We start from the raw sequence: 17702 nt of genomic DNA, 5'->3' as shown, positions 1-17702 counted from the left end.
CGGAGAGCAGGCTTTGTACGCGGAACACATGATATGCGAAGAGGTGGCACAAGTAGTAACTGTTTTCCAGGAATTTCGCCGGAGAGCAAGTTTTGTACGCGGGACACATGATGTGTGAAGAGGTGGCACGTGCTATTGTATGGATCACAGGGAAGATTTACGCTTTTGTTAGGAAATATGAACTATTAGTTCCGGGAAAATTCTTTATGGAAGGTTTGTTTTGGATGAAAGGAATGATAGAAATTAATAGAAAATACATCAAATTTCTGTTTACATTCTATTGTTTTATTTTTGTTTTCTTTATATAATACATAGAAAATAAATTCTATTCGATAATTATACAGATATTTCTTATATCATGTAGACTTATTATAGTAAAATATAATATAAGGTATATTATAATATAAATAGTATATAATACAATGAAATATAATATATAATACAATTTTTTATTATATTTTCCAATTATATAATGGAACGTAATCTAATGTTATATAATGTAAAATATATTTTATTGGATACATATTATTTTTTTATGCACTGTATGTAAATGTATAAACGTTTCAAGAACTTTTTAATTATTTTCATGCTTTTTATTCAACTAATTTCACTATTGTTATGTTTTCATGGCCATAATATCCATCTTCGGCATAAACTTATATATTTTCTTTTTTCTTCTTCTTATCTTCTTTTTTCATCTTACATGATGATGCCATATTATTCTTTTCCAAGTACTGCTCTCAACGTAGTGAAATAAGAGAAAGATGAAGTCAAGAACTGAAAATACAAACAACATATTTAATATTTTGTTGTTATTAACTTTTCTATACGAATTCGTCATACAATAATTAAAGGAAACAAAATTTTAATTATGAAATGTATACTTACTGAAGCATAATACTGAAGACAAAATGGCATTTTCAGCTTTCCAACATGAATTGTTTCAAATTTTTGCGATCTCATGATACATTGTACAAGATTTCTTCTTACACAAGGATTAGTTTTCAACCAGTTCGAATTATATACACCCCAGGAGATATTACTACTCTAAACAAAATAAGAAAAAGATCTAGGATAAGTATAACTATACACAAACAATATTTGTAAGGAAAGAATTTTACTGTATTTATTAAATTATCTGCAGGCCAGGCAGAAATCAGGAGTTCTGTACTGGCCACACATACAATGAAGACATATTGTATCTTAACTGCCGTTGATTGTTGCTATTGTTAAGAAAAAAAAAATTAATTATGTTATAAGAGTAATTTTACATAATATAATTTATAATATTAATTTTTTATAATAAAATTACATATATATATATTATATAATAATATATTATAAAAATATTGTTTTATTAATAACTGTGCTCTTTAGCTTACATCGACGATATTTAAACCAGCAAAGATAATACCCATCGTAGTCGTTAGTGTGGTGGTTAAAATCAAATGCAAAATAACATCTTTGGTTTCAGCTGCATATCTGAAAAGTAATTAGGACTTTTTCCTTAGACGATGCAATGTTACGTTTGCGTTCGTTACCTGAGTATTTCCTGATGTTTTTTTAAGCAAGTATTCAATTCTTTCACTTTTTTAAATTCTCTGATATTTTTTGATAGTACTTCGAATTTAGCACCGACGTACCAGAGAAGAGCAGCAAGTTGACAATCAATACACATACCAGCCGAAACCTGTAAACCTACTAAGGTCTGATGAAGAAAGATTATTTCACGAATTGGAGAATGATCTACAGAAAAAGGATATTTAGCATTAGTTGGAAATCTCTGGTACGTATATAGTGGACTACAGATAACGATGATTGCTGTTAAATAGCATAAACTCGTGTAAAGTAGGTGAATGTATTTGCATTTATTTATGTATCTTTCAAATACAACTTTTTCTTGACTAGTTTTAATTTTGCAAGATTTCTCCAAGTCGAAGAGTAAAGACTAAAAAAAGAAAAAGAATATTAGATAACTAGAAAATTTTGAATGAGCCGGTGATTGATACAAGTCATACATATTTTTTTTTTCTGAAATATTTTGGATATAAATCCAAAATATCTCAAAAAAATATATTCTGAATTACATATTCAACAAGTATTTTTTTAACGAAATATAAACACAGAAAAAGAGTTAAAAATGTTTATAGCACTGTCTTTTAATATCTCGAATGAATTAGACCACTTTTATAATCACCAACTTTAAAAAATATATGACAAAAAATAATTATGATAACTTACTTGAAATCGAGAACGTTCAAGACGACAGAGTATCATTTTAAAAGTGATTTGTGCAACAGCACAAAACAGACAGATCGATTTGGTCACGACAATGGAATCAGTACGATTTTCATAAATAGCATTTATCAATGGAAATAAAAGGAACAGAGCATTGGTGAAAAGGACATACCAAGAGAGTTCAAATAAAATGATATGAGAACGCGTTGCCTTTGGTGAAGGTGGCCAACAGGCAGTCAAGATAACGCTAGCTTTTAAAAAGAAAATTGCTCTTTCTGCAGATATTTTAATCATCGTTTTGAATTCTTCTTCTTCAAGTATCTGCTATAACGTTTGTATATGTTAACACTACTTCATTTCTCTCATGATACTTCCTTCTGAAGAGAAATGATTTATTAATAATCCTCGAACGAGTAGATTGAAAGACTGACTGACCGACACGTTAACTCCTCCTTTTAATAAATAAAAATTTCCTTCTAACGTTCCACATCCAATTATTTGCTTTAAAATTATATCTTTCAATGATAATAAGTACATACGTTAGGTGTACATTCGTATCGATTTTTTACTTTAAGTACAGACTATCGTCCATCATGAAATATTATTTCACGTTATACGGACGAGAAGGAAAAAGGGTTGAACCTTTATGGAGTTTCCTTTTGCGATGAGTAAAATTCATTGTCAGAGAGTGAATGAAATGTAAGAAAGACTTGTATTAAAAAGAAACACAGTAAGTGCTCATATTTCAAAGTACATAAAAGAAAAAAAAGATTTTTTCATTATTCACGATATCAGTATACGATAATATTTTATGAATGAATTATTATGTATATATTGGTATAATTGATATAATATCAAATAATATTTCTACATTGAAAAACTTTCTTAAAAGAAAATTTCTTTTATGAAATAGGTCCTGTGTCACTATCACTAAGCATAGCTTGTAATACAGTGAAGTGCGAAAACGATGTTGATATGAACTAAAATTATATATATATATATATATATATATATATAATATATTAAAAATCATTCTATATTAACTCTATATATGCTTATATAATATTTCACAAATTATTGATATATATTTGCTTATTTGCTGAAAAAGCACGAATAAGAAGTTCAGTACTTGCACTGATCACTTGCAACATATTGAACCTTAACTAATGGTTGTTGCTATCATTATCAATAAATAGCATTTCTTACTGTTGGCCTTCTGCACAAACTAGGAAAGGGTTTATATCGATTAATAAGTTAAAGCTATGCTTGTTGAGAGTACTATGTAATCAACGTGTAGTTAGTTCTGTACAATTACCCATCACAAAAGAGGGTACTTTTATGTAGAAGTAAAATATCGTTCGATTCAACGTAAGTACATACTTGTATCTTTCTTTCAGTTTATATGTACGTATGTATTACAAGTCTAGTCTGGGGTGTGCAAGATATCTTCGGAATAAAATGTTCTGAAGTTATGTGAAGGAAGATAGAGCAAATTGATACGATGGACGAAGAGAAAAAATGAAAAAAAAGTAAGTATAATTAACAATGAGACGAGATTAAGTCAAATTTTATTTTTCTATCATTTGTCTCATTGTCATGAAATAAGATGAAATCGTGTAAAAAAACTGTAAAAAAAAAAAGTAGATAGATATATTTAGTTCAAATTATCAAATGAATTTTTCTAATAGATATTATTTGATTATTATTTCTTACATTTGCATAATATTCGAGAGTTAAATTGGGAAGCAGACCACCCATTGAAATCAAAATTGGTTTTTGGCTTCTTAATATTATAATGTGTACGTCGATTGCCATTTTGGAGGAATCTTCGAACCATTTTGAACTATATGCCGACGTCGCGAGTTTCATACTCTAAAAAAATGATTTATAATTATTAGTAGTACACAAGAGATAAATTTACAACAATATATAGAAATAAGAAATTATTCCTACCATTTCTTTTAAATCGTCAGCAGGTAAAGCTGTAACATATAATCTTTGATAGCTAGCGATCATCATGCAAATAAACTGTAGTTCTACGTTTATGGGTTCATGCTGTAAGAGCAACGTTTATTCATACCGACCAAATAATTATTTTGGTGATTAATACAAACAAAATTAAGATATTTTTATAAGTTTTATATAACGCACGTGAAGGAGCGAAAATGTCGCACCGATTGCAGTTGCGCCCATCGTCACGTTCGTTTTGAATAATAATGTTTGAATAACTTTTTGTGTTTCGGATATGAAACTAAAAATAGAGCGAGAGAAAGTAAAAGAGAGATTATAATTAAAAATTATGGCCAGCAAATAAATAAATTATAATTTGTACTTGCTTCAATATTTTTTGATGTTCCTTAGCACAATCTTTTACTTTATATTTGTCCGCAGCATTTTCAAGTTTCAATCCTAAGATTTCTAATTTAGTAGCAGAGTACCACATCAACATGGCTATCATAAAATCCACACAAACGCATAATGCAGTTTGAAAGAGAAGAATCGTGTCCAATATGTATATCGGAATTTTAACGAACAATGATTTTAAGTCAAATGGAAACATAGCATCGCCAGGAACGTCATTCTCTGTAAAGAATGGAGTAAAAGAAAATGCAATGGCCGCTGCAACGTTTGATGCCGCCATTGTTGTTGAGATGGACGAATGATCTATATATTTTTGCATGATGGCTTCCTCCTCGGTATTGCAATTTTTAATAAATTCTTCCACCTCTTCCATGAGTTTCTATCCAATAATTTCAAGTATAATACATTTAATGAAATAACATAAGTAATATCGAAATATGATGAACAAAGATTCCGTTACCTGTAAACTAGTCCTTTTGAATCTGCATAAAATTAAAGCAAGTATAACATCTATGAGAGTAGCTGTTTCGCATAAAGGCTTCATTAAAGTAACAACGTCTTTTCCATTTATATAATAATAATCGGCATAAAATAAAGCCAATAATATTAGAAATGCATTTAACATTCCTAAAATCCAACCAACATCTCGTAAGACCATTTCAAAACGTCCTGCTTTCTGAGATCCCGGCCAAGTACTGGTAAAATTTCCGGTTAAATTTAATAAGCGAAGCATTTGATTCGGTTTGATACGAAGTAGTACCATTATCGAAAATTTTTCAGTAACTATCAAAGGAGTGATACTATCGAAACGAAACTACACTAAGAACGCTGCAAAGTTATTAACTATAATATATGAGTGCAATCATTTAGATCGATAAGTTATTAATCATTACCGACCCCTAATGGTAATTATCTGTAATTGTCGCTACGTGTTGCTACGATCAAAAGCTGGCTATTTAATTATAAAATATAATCTCCCGCATGACTTTCTCTGCTACTTTAAATTAATTCTAACTCTATTCGCGCGTGGTGTCTATACCATCGTTATTATTTAATACGCTATTGTAGACTTCAAAAACACTGTCTGAAAATTGATAGTTCTACTAATTATCTAAGGATGAATTTTTGACGATAATTTGACGCTTTGCAAGAAATTTACTAAGAAATCTATTTCCAGTATAGAGATAATTATAAGATAGATCGGTATATACCATCGTTTGATAATCTTCTTAATTAAAGGGTAGAACGTACGTCGTAAAAATGTCTCATCATTAATTCAATCTTCGAAAGGTAGTGTAAAGCAAGCTATGTTGCATTTTTAAAATAAGCGCGTAAAAAAATTTCTTTGACAGAGGGCAGTGATATTAGCGACTCTCACGCCGTCTATCGACGAACCATGTCTAATCGAACGTTTTCTTTACTCGTATAAATTTTGCTATTTTCTTATCGTATATATACATATATATAAACATATATCTGTTAAAAAATCGAACTTTTGGCGCGTTGTACGTCGTGTGCCCAAAATGTCTCTTTACTCGTCCTTGTCGTTGACTGTATGGGTATTGAAAATTATTGTGTCCAAGAATAAGTGGTCCTTGTGTTTGGGTATCGTTTCTTAACGTATGCATCGCATTATAATCATATAAAAGATCTCTTTATTCTACGAGTATTTTATACATTTTTCAATCTGTTTTCTTTAGGTGTATCTCCTTCACATGTATGTGCGCGCGAGTGTTTGTGCGAGTATTATCATATTCAATTAATAATATTAAGTGGACGAGTGAAATGTACATTATGTTAAAAATAATCGAAATAACGAAGAACGATGTACCGTCCAATGCTAAACATCTTCCAACGATTGAATCGGTGAGACGAGTGGATCATAACTTGACATATAATGAATTTTTTCACAAGTTTCTTATTAACAACGAACCATGTATTATCGATACCGCGATCACCGAAAGTTGGCCATGTAGACAACAGTGGGTATTAAAAGACGCGCCAAATTTCGAATTTCTCGGTAGACTGTTCGGTGAGCGCTGGATGTTACAACGGAATCGAAATTATATATATATTTTTTTCTTATTTCGTCTTTTTTAAACTATTTTTTATCATTTTACAGGCCAATGTCTAGTACCTATATCTGATTGTAAAAGGAGATACTACAATTCCCAACTTAAGAACGATATGAATATGCAAGAATATTTGGATTATTGGGTTAAATATAGAAACAGTGATTATACATCCGATATGCCACTTTTGTATCTGAAAGATTGGCACTGTACAAAAATCTTCCCTGATTTAGTTTATTATGAAGTACCGCATTACTTTGCATCCGATTGGTTGAATGAATATTACATTGCTAAGCCTGAATTAGATGATGATTATATGTTTGTTTACATGGGACCAAAAGGAACATGGTAAATAAAATAATATACTTCATTTTGCATATCTCATTCGTAAGATTATTCAAACAATATATCTTTTTTACTTTGTCCTACAGGACGCCATTGCATGCCGATGTATTTTTTTCATATAGCTGGTCTGCCAATATCGTTGGTAGAAAACGTTGGTTACTTTTTCCACCGAAAGAAGAAAATAAATTTCGTGATTCATACGGTCAATTGGTATACGATGTACTTTCTGAAGATCTTAAGGATCATTCTAAATATAAAGAGTATGATAGTCAAAATTTAAAATGTTTTGATGTAATACAAGAAGCTGGAGAGATTATGTTCATTCCATCAGGATGGCATCATCAAGTCTGGAATTTGGTAAGTATCTTTTGATACGCAAATCAAATATGACTACTTTAAAACAAGCCAAGTGTCATTCAATAGGAAGATACTATTTCTGTGAATCATAATTGGATCAATGGATGTAATATACGTACCATATGGCTGAGTTTGAAACAACAATTATCTTCCGTTATGAAAGAAGTGGAAGATTGTAAAGATATGGTTAATTGGGTTGAACATTGTCAATTAATGTTGAAAGTTTCTCATGGAATGAATTATATACAATTTTACTCTTTTATATCTTTCATCGCAACGAAACGTTTAGATTTTATTACGAAAGGAAGTAGGGTTAACTCCTTTGGGAAATACGAGTTTGGAATAAATCATTGTTCCTTTGATCTTACCATGTTAAAAACTGTTTTGGAAGATTTTATCATCGAAACTAAGGAGAAATCAATTTATAGTTTGATATCTGCAGATGACCAACCGATCAATTTATTAGAGAAAATCAATTTTGTACTTCAAGACGAAGATAAGTAATATCACTTTATATACAGAATGATTCACTGTGATTTTACCGATCGATATTTTCGATATCGATTATTGCGACATCTAGCGATGAGATTTTTGAATTAACTTTGAAAATGTCTCCCTGAGGATAGATAACACTTTTCACTCGTGTAAAAAGCACACCGATTTGTAAATACTTTTAATTAGATATAAAAAAAAGAGGGCTGCAATAAAATTTTATTTTTTCATACTTTTTCTAACGTTCATTTATACCTAATTCTTTTTTTTTTGTTTCAATCCAATTTTTAATAGTTTAAACTATCTATCTTTGATCGTGTTAAATTAATGATAAAAATATACATCCTTGATAATAGTTAAGGGTAAAACGATTAGAAAAAATTTCCATTCCATTCTAAAAATAAACCTGTCAATTATTATACGTCCACTTGTATCTCAATATCTTCTTCATCTTCGGAAAGAATAGTTTTTCCTTCGACATTTTTCGTCGAGTCTTCTAATATTTTCTGAGGAATTTCTTTTTGAGTCGAATCTGGATCAGCGATCGACGAATTATTATTTTCTCCTTGTTTAGTATGTCGCCATTTCATTCGTCGATTTTGAAACCAAACTTTTACCTGAGAGTACACATATTGGAAGACACATATTTTGATATTTCAAAAATTATTTATAATAATCAAAATAAAATACTTGAGCGTCGGTGAGTCCTAAAGTAGCAGCCAATTGTCTTCTATCAGGTTTTGTGATGTACTTTTGCAAAGAGAATCTCCTTTCAAGACCCTTCCTTTGCAAAGAACTAAACACAGCTCTGGACCACGATCGTTTCCTTCTCGTATTAGTTTCCATAGTATTACCAAGATTGGAAGATGCTGCCGTTGTCACTAAAACGATACAAATTTAGTAGGAATTTCTATTAAAATTCTATTTTCGTTCTTATAACTTTTTCTCGAAAAATCATCGATAAAGTTTACAAATTTCATTTGATTTACTGGTTTAGGAGAGAAAAGTATGCAACATCTGTAGAAATTTATACATTGCTCTTGAAATATCCAACGCTGATAGATATTTTTAAGATCGCAACTCTATTCTTGGATTTGTAGTGGCATTCTTCGAAAAATTTACATCAAATTTTTTCCCGCCAAAAATATTTTTTTTTCTTCGAAAAGTGCAAAGATCTCTTATTTAAATCTACTTAGGATGTTTTAAAAGATCTTTTCATTCTCTCTGTGATTCGAACAAAAGGAAGAAAGAGAGAGAGAGAGAGAGAGAGAGAGAGAGAAAAGTGGCTGCAGAAAAGCATCGATGCCACCGAGAGCTTTAACTAAGCGTAGAAAGACACGCGGCGAAACCGCTGTTTATACGGCTTGTAAACGCACGGTGCCACTTAAGATGTCGTTTAAACACAGACAGGAAACACGAGAATACATTGGCGCATAAATATTTTGCCCTACTTGCTTCCTTGCTCCTTGCTATTCGAAAGCCAAAACGGTTGCCCATATGGTAACATTTGTTAATGACGTAATCCTGATCTGATGTGCTCTTCTATATTTCTTAGAAGATAATGAAAAGATAACAACAAAAGTAAAAAATAATAATAACAATAATAATCATTTTATTTCTCTCACCTCTTGAAATTGCTCGGACAGCAGCTGGTCGATACAAATTTCCAAAATTATCTGTATTATTTCTTTGATAATTAATCATCGCTTGAGTTTCGATCGGAGTTTGTCTAAAGGGAAAACCGGAACAGGTACGAAGATCACAACTGGTACAGCTTCCGGGACAAGGACACGCTACCGTGGAAAATTGAACCGCTAGTGGTCTCAATACATCTTGTGATGGAACCATCGATGTTGGACTTGGACGTACTACTTTGGATATTACGAAGAAGAGTAATTTGACTAACTATTTATATGCATAATGTTAATGTAATATACTTTTAAAAGTATAATGTAGATATACTTTTAAATCAAATTTACGATTATAGATTTTTATCTGATTATAAATTTTATAAATTGACATCTTATTGAATTTTATCAATTGACATCTAATTACAAATTTTACAATTATACATATCTATAATTATTGATTTAATTTAAAAGTATTATATATATATATATACGCGCACACATATGTATGATTGATTATGATTTTTGGCTCACCTGTCCTCTTCGAAGAGAATTCATTCGACAAAATACGTTCGACACCAAATTTTAAAATTTTTGGACGATTAACTTTTTCCAAAACATTTGTATTTTCACCGTTCATCGTTCTCGAATAAGACTATGATCTTACTACGTTGACAATAGACGATCTATCTTTTCCATCACTGTTCGATACACAATTTAACAATGACAGAAGTTATGTGAACATGAACATGCTAAATGTTAATCACGCACGACGAGATGATCACTGAGAAAATGCATAAGGGAATCTAACGTTTTGCTTTGCTTAGCTTAGCCTTCCCAGAGAAGCCAGATTTTAGAGGAGAGTTAAAAATTCGAGTCAGCTTGGTACAATTTCGTCTTTCTGATTGGCTCACGAAAGTGATGTAGGCGTGGCTCGTTTGAAGACTCCTTCTTCCTCCTTCGAAGATGATGATGATGATGATGATGATGATGATGATGATGATGACGATAATCTCTCTCCAATGATTGTTACAAATTGATCCAATTTTTTTTCTTAACAACTAATTTTCTCTTCCAATATAGTCGATCGTAAAATATTTATTATCGATATTGTTTAAAAATAATTAAATACACTTATAGAATGTGTCTGATATAATTCGCAAAGAATTCACTTTCTGTTTTGAAATTTTAAAAAAGCTTTTTGTAATGATCGGCTACCGATTTCTACGGTATGGAAAAACATTAATATATTAAAAAGAAAAAAGAGAAAAAAATGAAAGAAAGAAAATGTTAGAGAGACGTCTATGATACCTCCGGTGGTAGCCATATGGTTATCTTTCTACGTGGGCCTTTAGAGTATACAGTCACTTAGGTGTTTATTTGAAGAGCCATGTTTGAAGCAGCCTCTACCCACACGCCAAGAATATTCTTCGGGATATGTACACATCGTGGTCCTCTATTCGATTTTATTAGGTTTTAGGATTTTCGAGGATCCACCGGATTTGTGATAATCAAAGCTTCGATTGAGTCGATTCGAGCCAATCGACGCTTTTATAGTGAAGAGCTGATGTATCTAACTATTACCTTTGATTCTGTCTAATCTATGTCTAATACTACCTCTTTTTCTTCATATTGAAATATTCGTTGAAATATATGATTTTTAACACGAAATTTGTTAATGTTCGAATCGTGCATAAGTACGAGATAGCATAATCATTCCTTGATAAAGTTTATCCGTTTGAAAATTATTTTCCGTTGGATCCAAAACGAGAAGATTCCTTTTTGGTCGTTGATACTTTTGTAAATTCTGCAGATTCTACGAAAAAGATGAGAGAATCTGAATTTATGCTGTCTAGAGGAGAAGAGAGAGATAGAGAGATGTATAAACAACAAAATAATACGATCGTGGATTTACCGAAAAAACGATGACGTTCCCAGTGCCAGTCGAGTTTGAATTTCGTCTAATCGCTGTGATGATCAAAGTTAAGAGATAACCACCGAAAGCTAGGAACGAAAGTGCAGTGACAGCTAATTGAAAGATTTTGGAAATCTTCGTGTCTTTGCCTTTTTCTTCATAATAATCGCTGCCATAACGTCTTATCGGTAATTTATTGTTTCTTTTTAATGGCAAGGCTATTGGTAATGTTGATTTTATTCGTCCTTCGGGCTGCCCATACTTCTCAATCATCGATGTTTCTGTAATAGTTCATTTATTTCGTCAGAGAGTATTTTTAAAAATATTTTATTGTGTTTATACTAATTGAATTTTGTGGAATAGTATTGGACGTAAGTTTACATAGTTGTTTGTTTTAAACGAAAAATATTTTTAGTGATCTCGTTATATATACTTGTTCATTTTATTTTTTGTATTGATCGAAGTATTAATTTGTATTGCAATAAGAATGAATTTTATTTAATATAACGCAAAGTAATCATGTATGTAATAAAGATTGTAATTATATATATAATGATAATCCACACAAACAGTTTCTTTTTTTTTTATCGAATTATTAAAAAACAATAAATAAAAGATAATTCTATTTTTTTATACCGACCCAATATTGGTGCAATCGATGACTTGATTTTAATCAGCCTATCCAAAGGTAACTCGCTCAAACTTTCAATTTCATCCTGATAAATATCCACAAAATTTCCTGTTTCGAATTCCCATGAGATAACTAGGAAGAAAATAAGAACTCTTTGAGAATTCATCGCGTTCGGTCGTCAAACTAAAACTGTAACCGAGTTTTTCTTCAGCACCCTATTGTCGTCCGAATTGTTATGTGCTGTTAGTTTTTTTAAATGCTTGACTGACAGAGCGAAAAGTGCGTCAATTAAAATGTAATTACATGGACACCCGTTACAGAAGAAAATTTATTCTTTTAGTCAGTCTTGAAATATTCTTTGTCGTGTTAAAATGTTCCCGGTCAAAGTGATCCTACAATTCGTCCTCATTTTAATATTTTTTGACACGTTTCTCTTCGGAAAAGCAGATGGTAAACATTTCTTTATATTTTTTATCTTCGAAGAATATTAAAAAAGAAAACAAATTATTTTTATCTTAATCGCAGGGATGTTCGATAAGATAAAAACTGGTTTTCGATACGCGAACGATTACTTAGAAATCGTCAAGGACGTAGCCAATCTTGTATCTCAAAGTTTGAATCCTGAAAAGGAAGAATCTTCTAAACGTGGAGATCACGAAGGAGATGAGAAAAATCAAGATTTTGGTCCGACCAACGTAATCTCAGCATTCTTCAGATTACTCGGTCTTGATTCACAAAAGATCGCAGCTATTGCAGTGAACAGTGTCATTTTTCTCGCACAAATGGTAAGTTAAAATCAAGAGAGAAATCGAAGATGATCTTTCTTTAACATTCTTCTTTCTAATTTTACTAGATCAGTTCTCTTTTCGGATTACCATCGGTGAAAGACAATAAAGTTGATCGATCCATTGAAACTGAGTCACCTTGGGATCCACTGAAATTTATCCTAGAGAATAAAAATGATAAAGTAAGTCAAACCTGATTAATCTAGATTGATAATAAAACAAATATCAATAAAATATCTTTCCTGTTTAGATGACAAGATTGATCGAGGAGGCTCGAAACGAGGCACTTCCGGATCGATTGATGGACACAATAGATGGTTTCGATTCAGCCTGCATCAGATTGTTACTTTGTAAAGCATCTATAGTGATCAGATCTGCTCAAGAGTCTCTGAAGAAGAAGAAGTCAAACGGGATTCGTTCGTTTACCGCTTGGCTTCCGTCTAAAGAAGACTTCGAGAGGAACTCCGATGAGTGTGAGGACAAATACACAGATTGTAGATTATTTCCGGAATCATGAGTTCAAGGAAGACGAGGAGAGATAGAGAGAGAGAGAGAGAGAGAGAGGAGAGAGGAACAGAGAAAGAGAAAGACAGAAGATCCAAAGATCCTGAAATAAAATCTCCAACAATGTGTCTATTATTATTTTTTTGTTTACTTCATTCTCTTACGGACGCTAATGTTTCATATTCACTTTGTACAGAATTTTTCATCGATTCAGATGTCAAGAGGATTTGTCACATTAAAACTGTGCTTTTACTGTCGAAATTTAAATAATATCGATACGTAGATCTCATTTTTTTTTTTTTTTTTTTTTTTTTTAATAATATAAACGACGCATGATAATCAATCTTTGCATATTTAAAATAACGTTCTGATAATCCTAATCCAATTGCTTATACTTATATAAATAAGATGAACATAAAAAATACTAAGGACGGCACTGATATGAAGAATTATACTTTGAAGTTGAGATACTAAATGATATAAATGTTATAAAGCATTCTAATTCGGTCGTTGTTTAATTTATACGAAATATAAACATACATATAAACGACATAGAAATCATTAGATATTTTGACTAGAAAGAATTTTTTTTCTTTTATACTTCCTTATTATTCTCTCTCTCTCTCTCTCTCTCTCTCTCTCTCTCTCTCTCTCTCTCTTTTTTATCTAATCAGTTTCTTATTAACCGTTAATAATTATCATCGCTCCAAAGTGTAAGATTCCTAATTACATTACGCATTACATATTTTTAATGAGATCTCGATTATTGTGACCTAGGATCTACGCATCTTAGGTTCGCGCTATGAAACTTTCTAATCTCAAAATCTAATCAGTATTTCGAAAGTTAGTCACCGTATAATCTCAATCGAAGACTCAATCAAATTGAAAAAACATTTGGCAATATTAATACTTGGATTAATTTCTCTTTTATATTTCGTGTTGTGGTTGTTTTATTTTTTTTTTAAACGATTAAAACGTTAAACTGATATATTATTATTAGTTTTTCTAGTCGCTATGATTTGGCAATTGAGAGACGTGCTTTGATTAATTATTATGTTCGGAATATAATGTAACGTTCTTTTTTAATAGAACGATCAATCAGTAAGATATATTTATATATATATATTGCGAGGGACGTTGATCAAAGTATATATATATTTACGTATTAATTTTATGATTTTTAACGAAACGATATTTTTTCGTACCTGAGATATAATCGATTCGCGATCAATTAGGCGATTTGATTGATATTTACGTTCGAAAAGAAATCATTTCGATATTTATACAAACAAGTTATGGGTATAAAAAAGATATCTACGAGTATATATATGTTTGATTCTTTTTGATCATACTTATAACATATCCCTCATTTCGTTTTATTTTTTCACTAACAATTTATAATTAAAAAAGCATCGAATAGATTTCTCAAATACGAACGATACCAAAAATCGAACGATCGAATAAATAAAAGGATTTTTTTTAACTTGCAAAACCGTCTGACTCACTCTCTCTCTGTCTCTCTCTCTCTCTCTCTCTCTCTCTTACGTACACACATATACACATATATATATGCATGTATATATGTATATTATACATACAACAATATACTGAGAATGATTCGATCATAAAAATATATATACACAACGAGACTATTGGAAAAAGATTCGTTAGATCGTGACAAAGTTTTCATCGATCATTTATCATTTCGAAAAGATTTCTATTTACAAGTAAATGGGCATAGAAATTTGTTAGAACAATTAATACGAGCAACCAAGAACTAAAGTCAATTTGAATTAATTTTCATTTCTAATTATTTGAAAAATTTTTCTCGTTAAATCAAACAAACCAGGCACTTGTTTTTTTTTCTGATCTTACATGTAATTATATTAAATTATCGCATGAATGATAACGAACGAAAAAAAGAAGAAAGAACATATTTAAAAAGTAATTGACTTTTGTCCTTGACTCTTCGTACATATGTATCGTAATATCTACATTCTTACGAGAGATCGTACGTGTTACACAAAAAATGGATTCTCCAAAAATGTGACTTGTAAAATATTACATAGAGTACAGCTATACGCAAGAGGCGTATATCTGAAGAAACATATATATATATATATATATATATATATATATATGTAATATGTTTCCAATTATAAAAAGGTTGTCTTTCAAAGTAATATCTTTATCTATAAAAAATTTTTGGGGGTGAAAGGAATCATAAGAATAATTCGAAAATTCCTGCCACAAAGTATATCTGAATAATTCCACAGTTTTTACGTCGCGATTCTAAATCGTTGATTCGATAACATGAAAGAGATTGTGAAAATTATTTTGTATAGGATAATAATAATAATCGGCACACCCACGTTCGTACGATAGTCAAAAGACTTAAGATTCACGACTGAGGTAGTAGCAGCAGTGAACTCTAGGAGCTAAATTCGTTATATATGTATACATATGTATATATATATATATATAAATGTATATATATATAAATATATATATATACATATATATATATATGTATACTGATAAGTAAATGATACAAACGTTACATTCATACAGTGTATTACAGTGACATATTTAATGGGTGGTTAAGGCTCTATTTCAAGATTGAAATAGTATCGAAAATATTGGTATTTACAGCCTCCTTTTCTTTCTTTTTTTTTTTTTAAATGTCGACTAGAATTATAATAGAGAAGTATCATCATAAAATATAATGCACTTAACAGCGTATATCTCCCTTTCCAAATCGTCGTTCAATCGGAATTAAAAACGTGATTACGCTCTCAACTATGTTCCATATTGATGACTTTAAGAAACGATCGACGCGATCACGCTTTGTCGAAGATTCGCATCAGACTATTTTATCGGATAAGTTAGTCTGTTTATATCTGTCTGCATATGTGTGTGTTTGTGTCAGAACTATTTCAATCATAAAATAGTATCGTTCACCCTTTCTCTAACTTAATTCAAGTAAATCGTCTAATTCGTCGTCTAATTCAAGAGATTCGATTAGCGAAATAGTCGAGGAACTAATCAGCAACAACATTTTTCGAAAACGATATCGAAGTAAGAATTTCACAGCTACGGATAAGAGATATACGAGGAAGAAGTATGTTTGTTTTCGTGAAATAAGATTTCTTCTTTTTTAGAGGGTTGCTTGTCCAGGGCCAATCATGTCGGTTGTCTCGACACGAGCTTGTCTTAACCAATCCCTGAGATTTCGAGTTCTATCAGCCAAATTTGAAGAACTCTTTTCAACGGTGTTTCCAACGCTTGTGGTGAACCCACTATTAGGACCATATTGAGCGATTATGTTTTGAGTAGTTGTTGTTGTTGGTGGTTGCGCTGCGGTCAATTGAGACAAGATATTCGATTGGATGTTCGGAGTGCCAAAGGTTCCTATAAAAATTAATAAAATACATGTTCCTTGTTTGTGCAAAAAAATCTATTGTCAAATTCTAGTAAAACTATATTATTTTTTGTGTAAACCTTGTATATTGGTCGTTGAAGCAGTGAGAGGATGAAGACGTAACCATCTTAAATAGGAATACATCAAAGTCGGTGGTGGTGGAATATTGCTATCTTGACGTTTATTCAGGACACTCCAAATCTCACGTATTTCAGAGTTGAGATTCTCTAAATTAGCGATTATCTCTGTTGACTCTTGATAATGATCTGGCTTATCTGAACGAACAAAAGGAACTATGAGAGAGTTCTAACACGATTGCAAAATCTTTTTACCTAATCGACTTTACCTATAAAAGTATCAGTTCCAATATCTGTCGAACTGAAGCCGCTACTGGCGCTGGACATGTCGCTTAAGGTCAACTCGTCATTCTTTGTCGACGTAGCATCATTTTCGTTTCTTTTAGCATTTGCTACTCTTTCTAAAGATTGTTCCAAGTGTCTCAAATGAATGACTTTCTCGCCTAAAAGACTTCTAGTACGATGTAAGCTGACTTCCATGTCGGAGAGTTCACGTTCTTCCTGTAAACGACAGGATACACTTGTCAATTACAATTGATTTAATTATATTCTATTTGTTACTTTGATATGTTCTTTACCTGGACCAGCTGTTCTAACGTAGCTCTAGCACTTCGTTGTTTCAAAGCTCTCTGTCTACCCTGAAAAGCATTCCTCTGTTGTTTCAATGCTTCTCTAGCCCTTCTTACTGAATCCCTTTCCACGTGTATCCGATGCCGAAAGAATTCTAACTCCGAGGAGGCATTCGCTGGTGCTAAAATTATCATAATTACAATATAATATCTCTTTTTAGTTTCATTATAATAACTTAGGTCAGAATGAGACAGAAAGAAATAGAGAGAGAAAGAGAGAGAGAGAGAGAGAGAGAGAGAGAGAGAG

At 31.3% G+C, this 17702-nt stretch overlaps 7 protein-coding genes across 13 annotated transcripts in view; 2 read left to right on the top strand and 5 right to left on the bottom strand.

Moving 5' to 3' along the window:
• Positions 1-543: 543 nt before the first annotated feature.
• Positions 544-2987, bottom strand: LOC122635490. Its single transcript, XM_043825763.1, has 5 exons — positions 2242-2987; positions 1542-1948; positions 1383-1482; positions 889-1047; positions 544-777 (listed from the first exon to the last, which is right to left on the bottom strand). Exons 1-5 carry the CDS (start codon positions 2530-2532, stop codon positions 718-720), a joined length of 1017 nt encoding a protein of 338 aa, XP_043681698.1. The 5' UTR covers positions 2533-2987; the 3' UTR covers positions 544-717.
• Positions 2988-3832: 845 nt separating this feature from the next.
• On the bottom strand, positions 3833-5985 carry LOC122635595. Its single transcript, XM_043825977.1, has 5 exons — positions 5060-5985; positions 4575-4978; positions 4390-4489; positions 4192-4308; positions 3833-4110 (listed from the first exon to the last, which is right to left on the bottom strand). Exons 1-5 carry the CDS (start codon positions 5360-5362, stop codon positions 3898-3900), a joined length of 1137 nt encoding a protein of 378 aa, XP_043681912.1. The 5' UTR covers positions 5363-5985; the 3' UTR covers positions 3833-3897.
• Positions 5986-6061: 76 nt separating this feature from the next.
• Positions 6062-8097, top strand: LOC122635488 (2-oxoglutarate and iron-dependent oxygenase JMJD4). Its single transcript, XM_043825761.1, has 5 exons — positions 6062-6219; positions 6300-6631; positions 6722-7019; positions 7103-7373; positions 7440-8097. Exons 2-5 carry the CDS (start codon positions 6319-6321, stop codon positions 7875-7877), a joined length of 1320 nt encoding a protein of 439 aa, XP_043681696.1. The 5' UTR covers positions 6062-6219; positions 6300-6318; the 3' UTR covers positions 7878-8097.
• On the bottom strand, positions 7038-10164 carry LOC122635493 (H2.0-like homeobox protein). Of its 4 annotated transcripts, none has more exons than XR_006328685.1 (5): positions 10028-10164; positions 9491-9736; positions 8556-8746; positions 7493-8482; positions 7038-7406 (listed from the first exon to the last, which is right to left on the bottom strand). XR_006328685.1 is itself a non-coding variant. In XM_043825772.1 (4 exons), exons 1-4 carry the CDS (start codon positions 10131-10133, stop codon positions 8282-8284), a joined length of 744 nt encoding a protein of 247 aa, XP_043681707.1. In that variant the 5' UTR covers positions 10134-10164; the 3' UTR covers positions 7038-8281. The 4 variants fall into 4 exon arrangements, 1 of the variants encoding a protein (XP_043681707.1); XR_006328684.1 differs by having other exon boundaries at positions 7038-7363; XR_006328686.1 differs by having other exon boundaries at positions 7038-7363; positions 9491-9733; positions 10028-10142.
• A 1004-nt stretch (positions 10165-11168) lies between these two features.
• LOC122635496 lies at positions 11169-13194 on the bottom strand. Of its 2 annotated transcripts, XM_043825775.1 has the most exons (4): positions 13067-13194; positions 12915-12985; positions 11409-11689; positions 11169-11309 (listed from the first exon to the last, which is right to left on the bottom strand). In XM_043825775.1, the coding sequence occupies exons 2-4, from the start codon at positions 12946-12948 to the stop codon at positions 11169-11171; spliced, it is 456 nt and encodes a 151-aa protein (XP_043681710.1). In that variant the 5' UTR covers positions 12949-12985; positions 13067-13194. The 2 variants fall into 2 exon arrangements, with proteins under 2 accessions (XP_043681710.1, XP_043681709.1); XM_043825774.1 differs by lacking the exons at positions 12915-12985; positions 13067-13194 and adding an exon at positions 12049-12563.
• Positions 12403-13641, top strand: LOC122635494. Its single transcript, XM_043825773.1, has 4 exons — positions 12403-12489; positions 12565-12824; positions 12893-13006; positions 13075-13641. Exons 1-4 carry the CDS (start codon positions 12411-12413, stop codon positions 13339-13341), a joined length of 720 nt encoding a protein of 239 aa, XP_043681708.1. The 5' UTR covers positions 12403-12410; the 3' UTR covers positions 13342-13641.
• A 2244-nt stretch (positions 13642-15885) lies between these two features.
• Positions 15886-17702, bottom strand: part of LOC122635480 (golgin subfamily A member 4) — an 11059-nt gene continuing 9242 nt past the window's right edge. For 2 of the 3 annotated variants that reach the window (XM_043825743.1, XM_043825745.1), the window contains 4 exons: positions 17405-17577; positions 17096-17327; positions 16830-17024; positions 15886-16739 (listed from right to left, as the gene is read on the bottom strand). In XM_043825743.1, coding sequence (XP_043681678.1) covers positions 16486-16739; positions 16830-17024; positions 17096-17327; positions 17405-17577 — 854 coding nt within the window. In that variant the 3' untranslated portion in view covers positions 15886-16485. The remainder of the gene's footprint in view (positions 16740-16829; positions 17025-17095; positions 17328-17404; positions 17578-17702) is intronic. The other variant, XM_043825744.1, reaches the window with a different exon arrangement.

This window comes from Vespula pensylvanica, chromosome 18 (genome assembly GCF_014466175.1).
Source record: "Vespula pensylvanica isolate Volc-1 chromosome 18, ASM1446617v1, whole genome shotgun sequence".
NCBI lineage: Eukaryota > Metazoa > Arthropoda > Insecta > Hymenoptera > Vespidae > Vespula > Vespula pensylvanica.
Note: the sequence above shows the minus strand (reverse complement) of the source record. Positions and strands in the feature narration are given on the sequence as shown.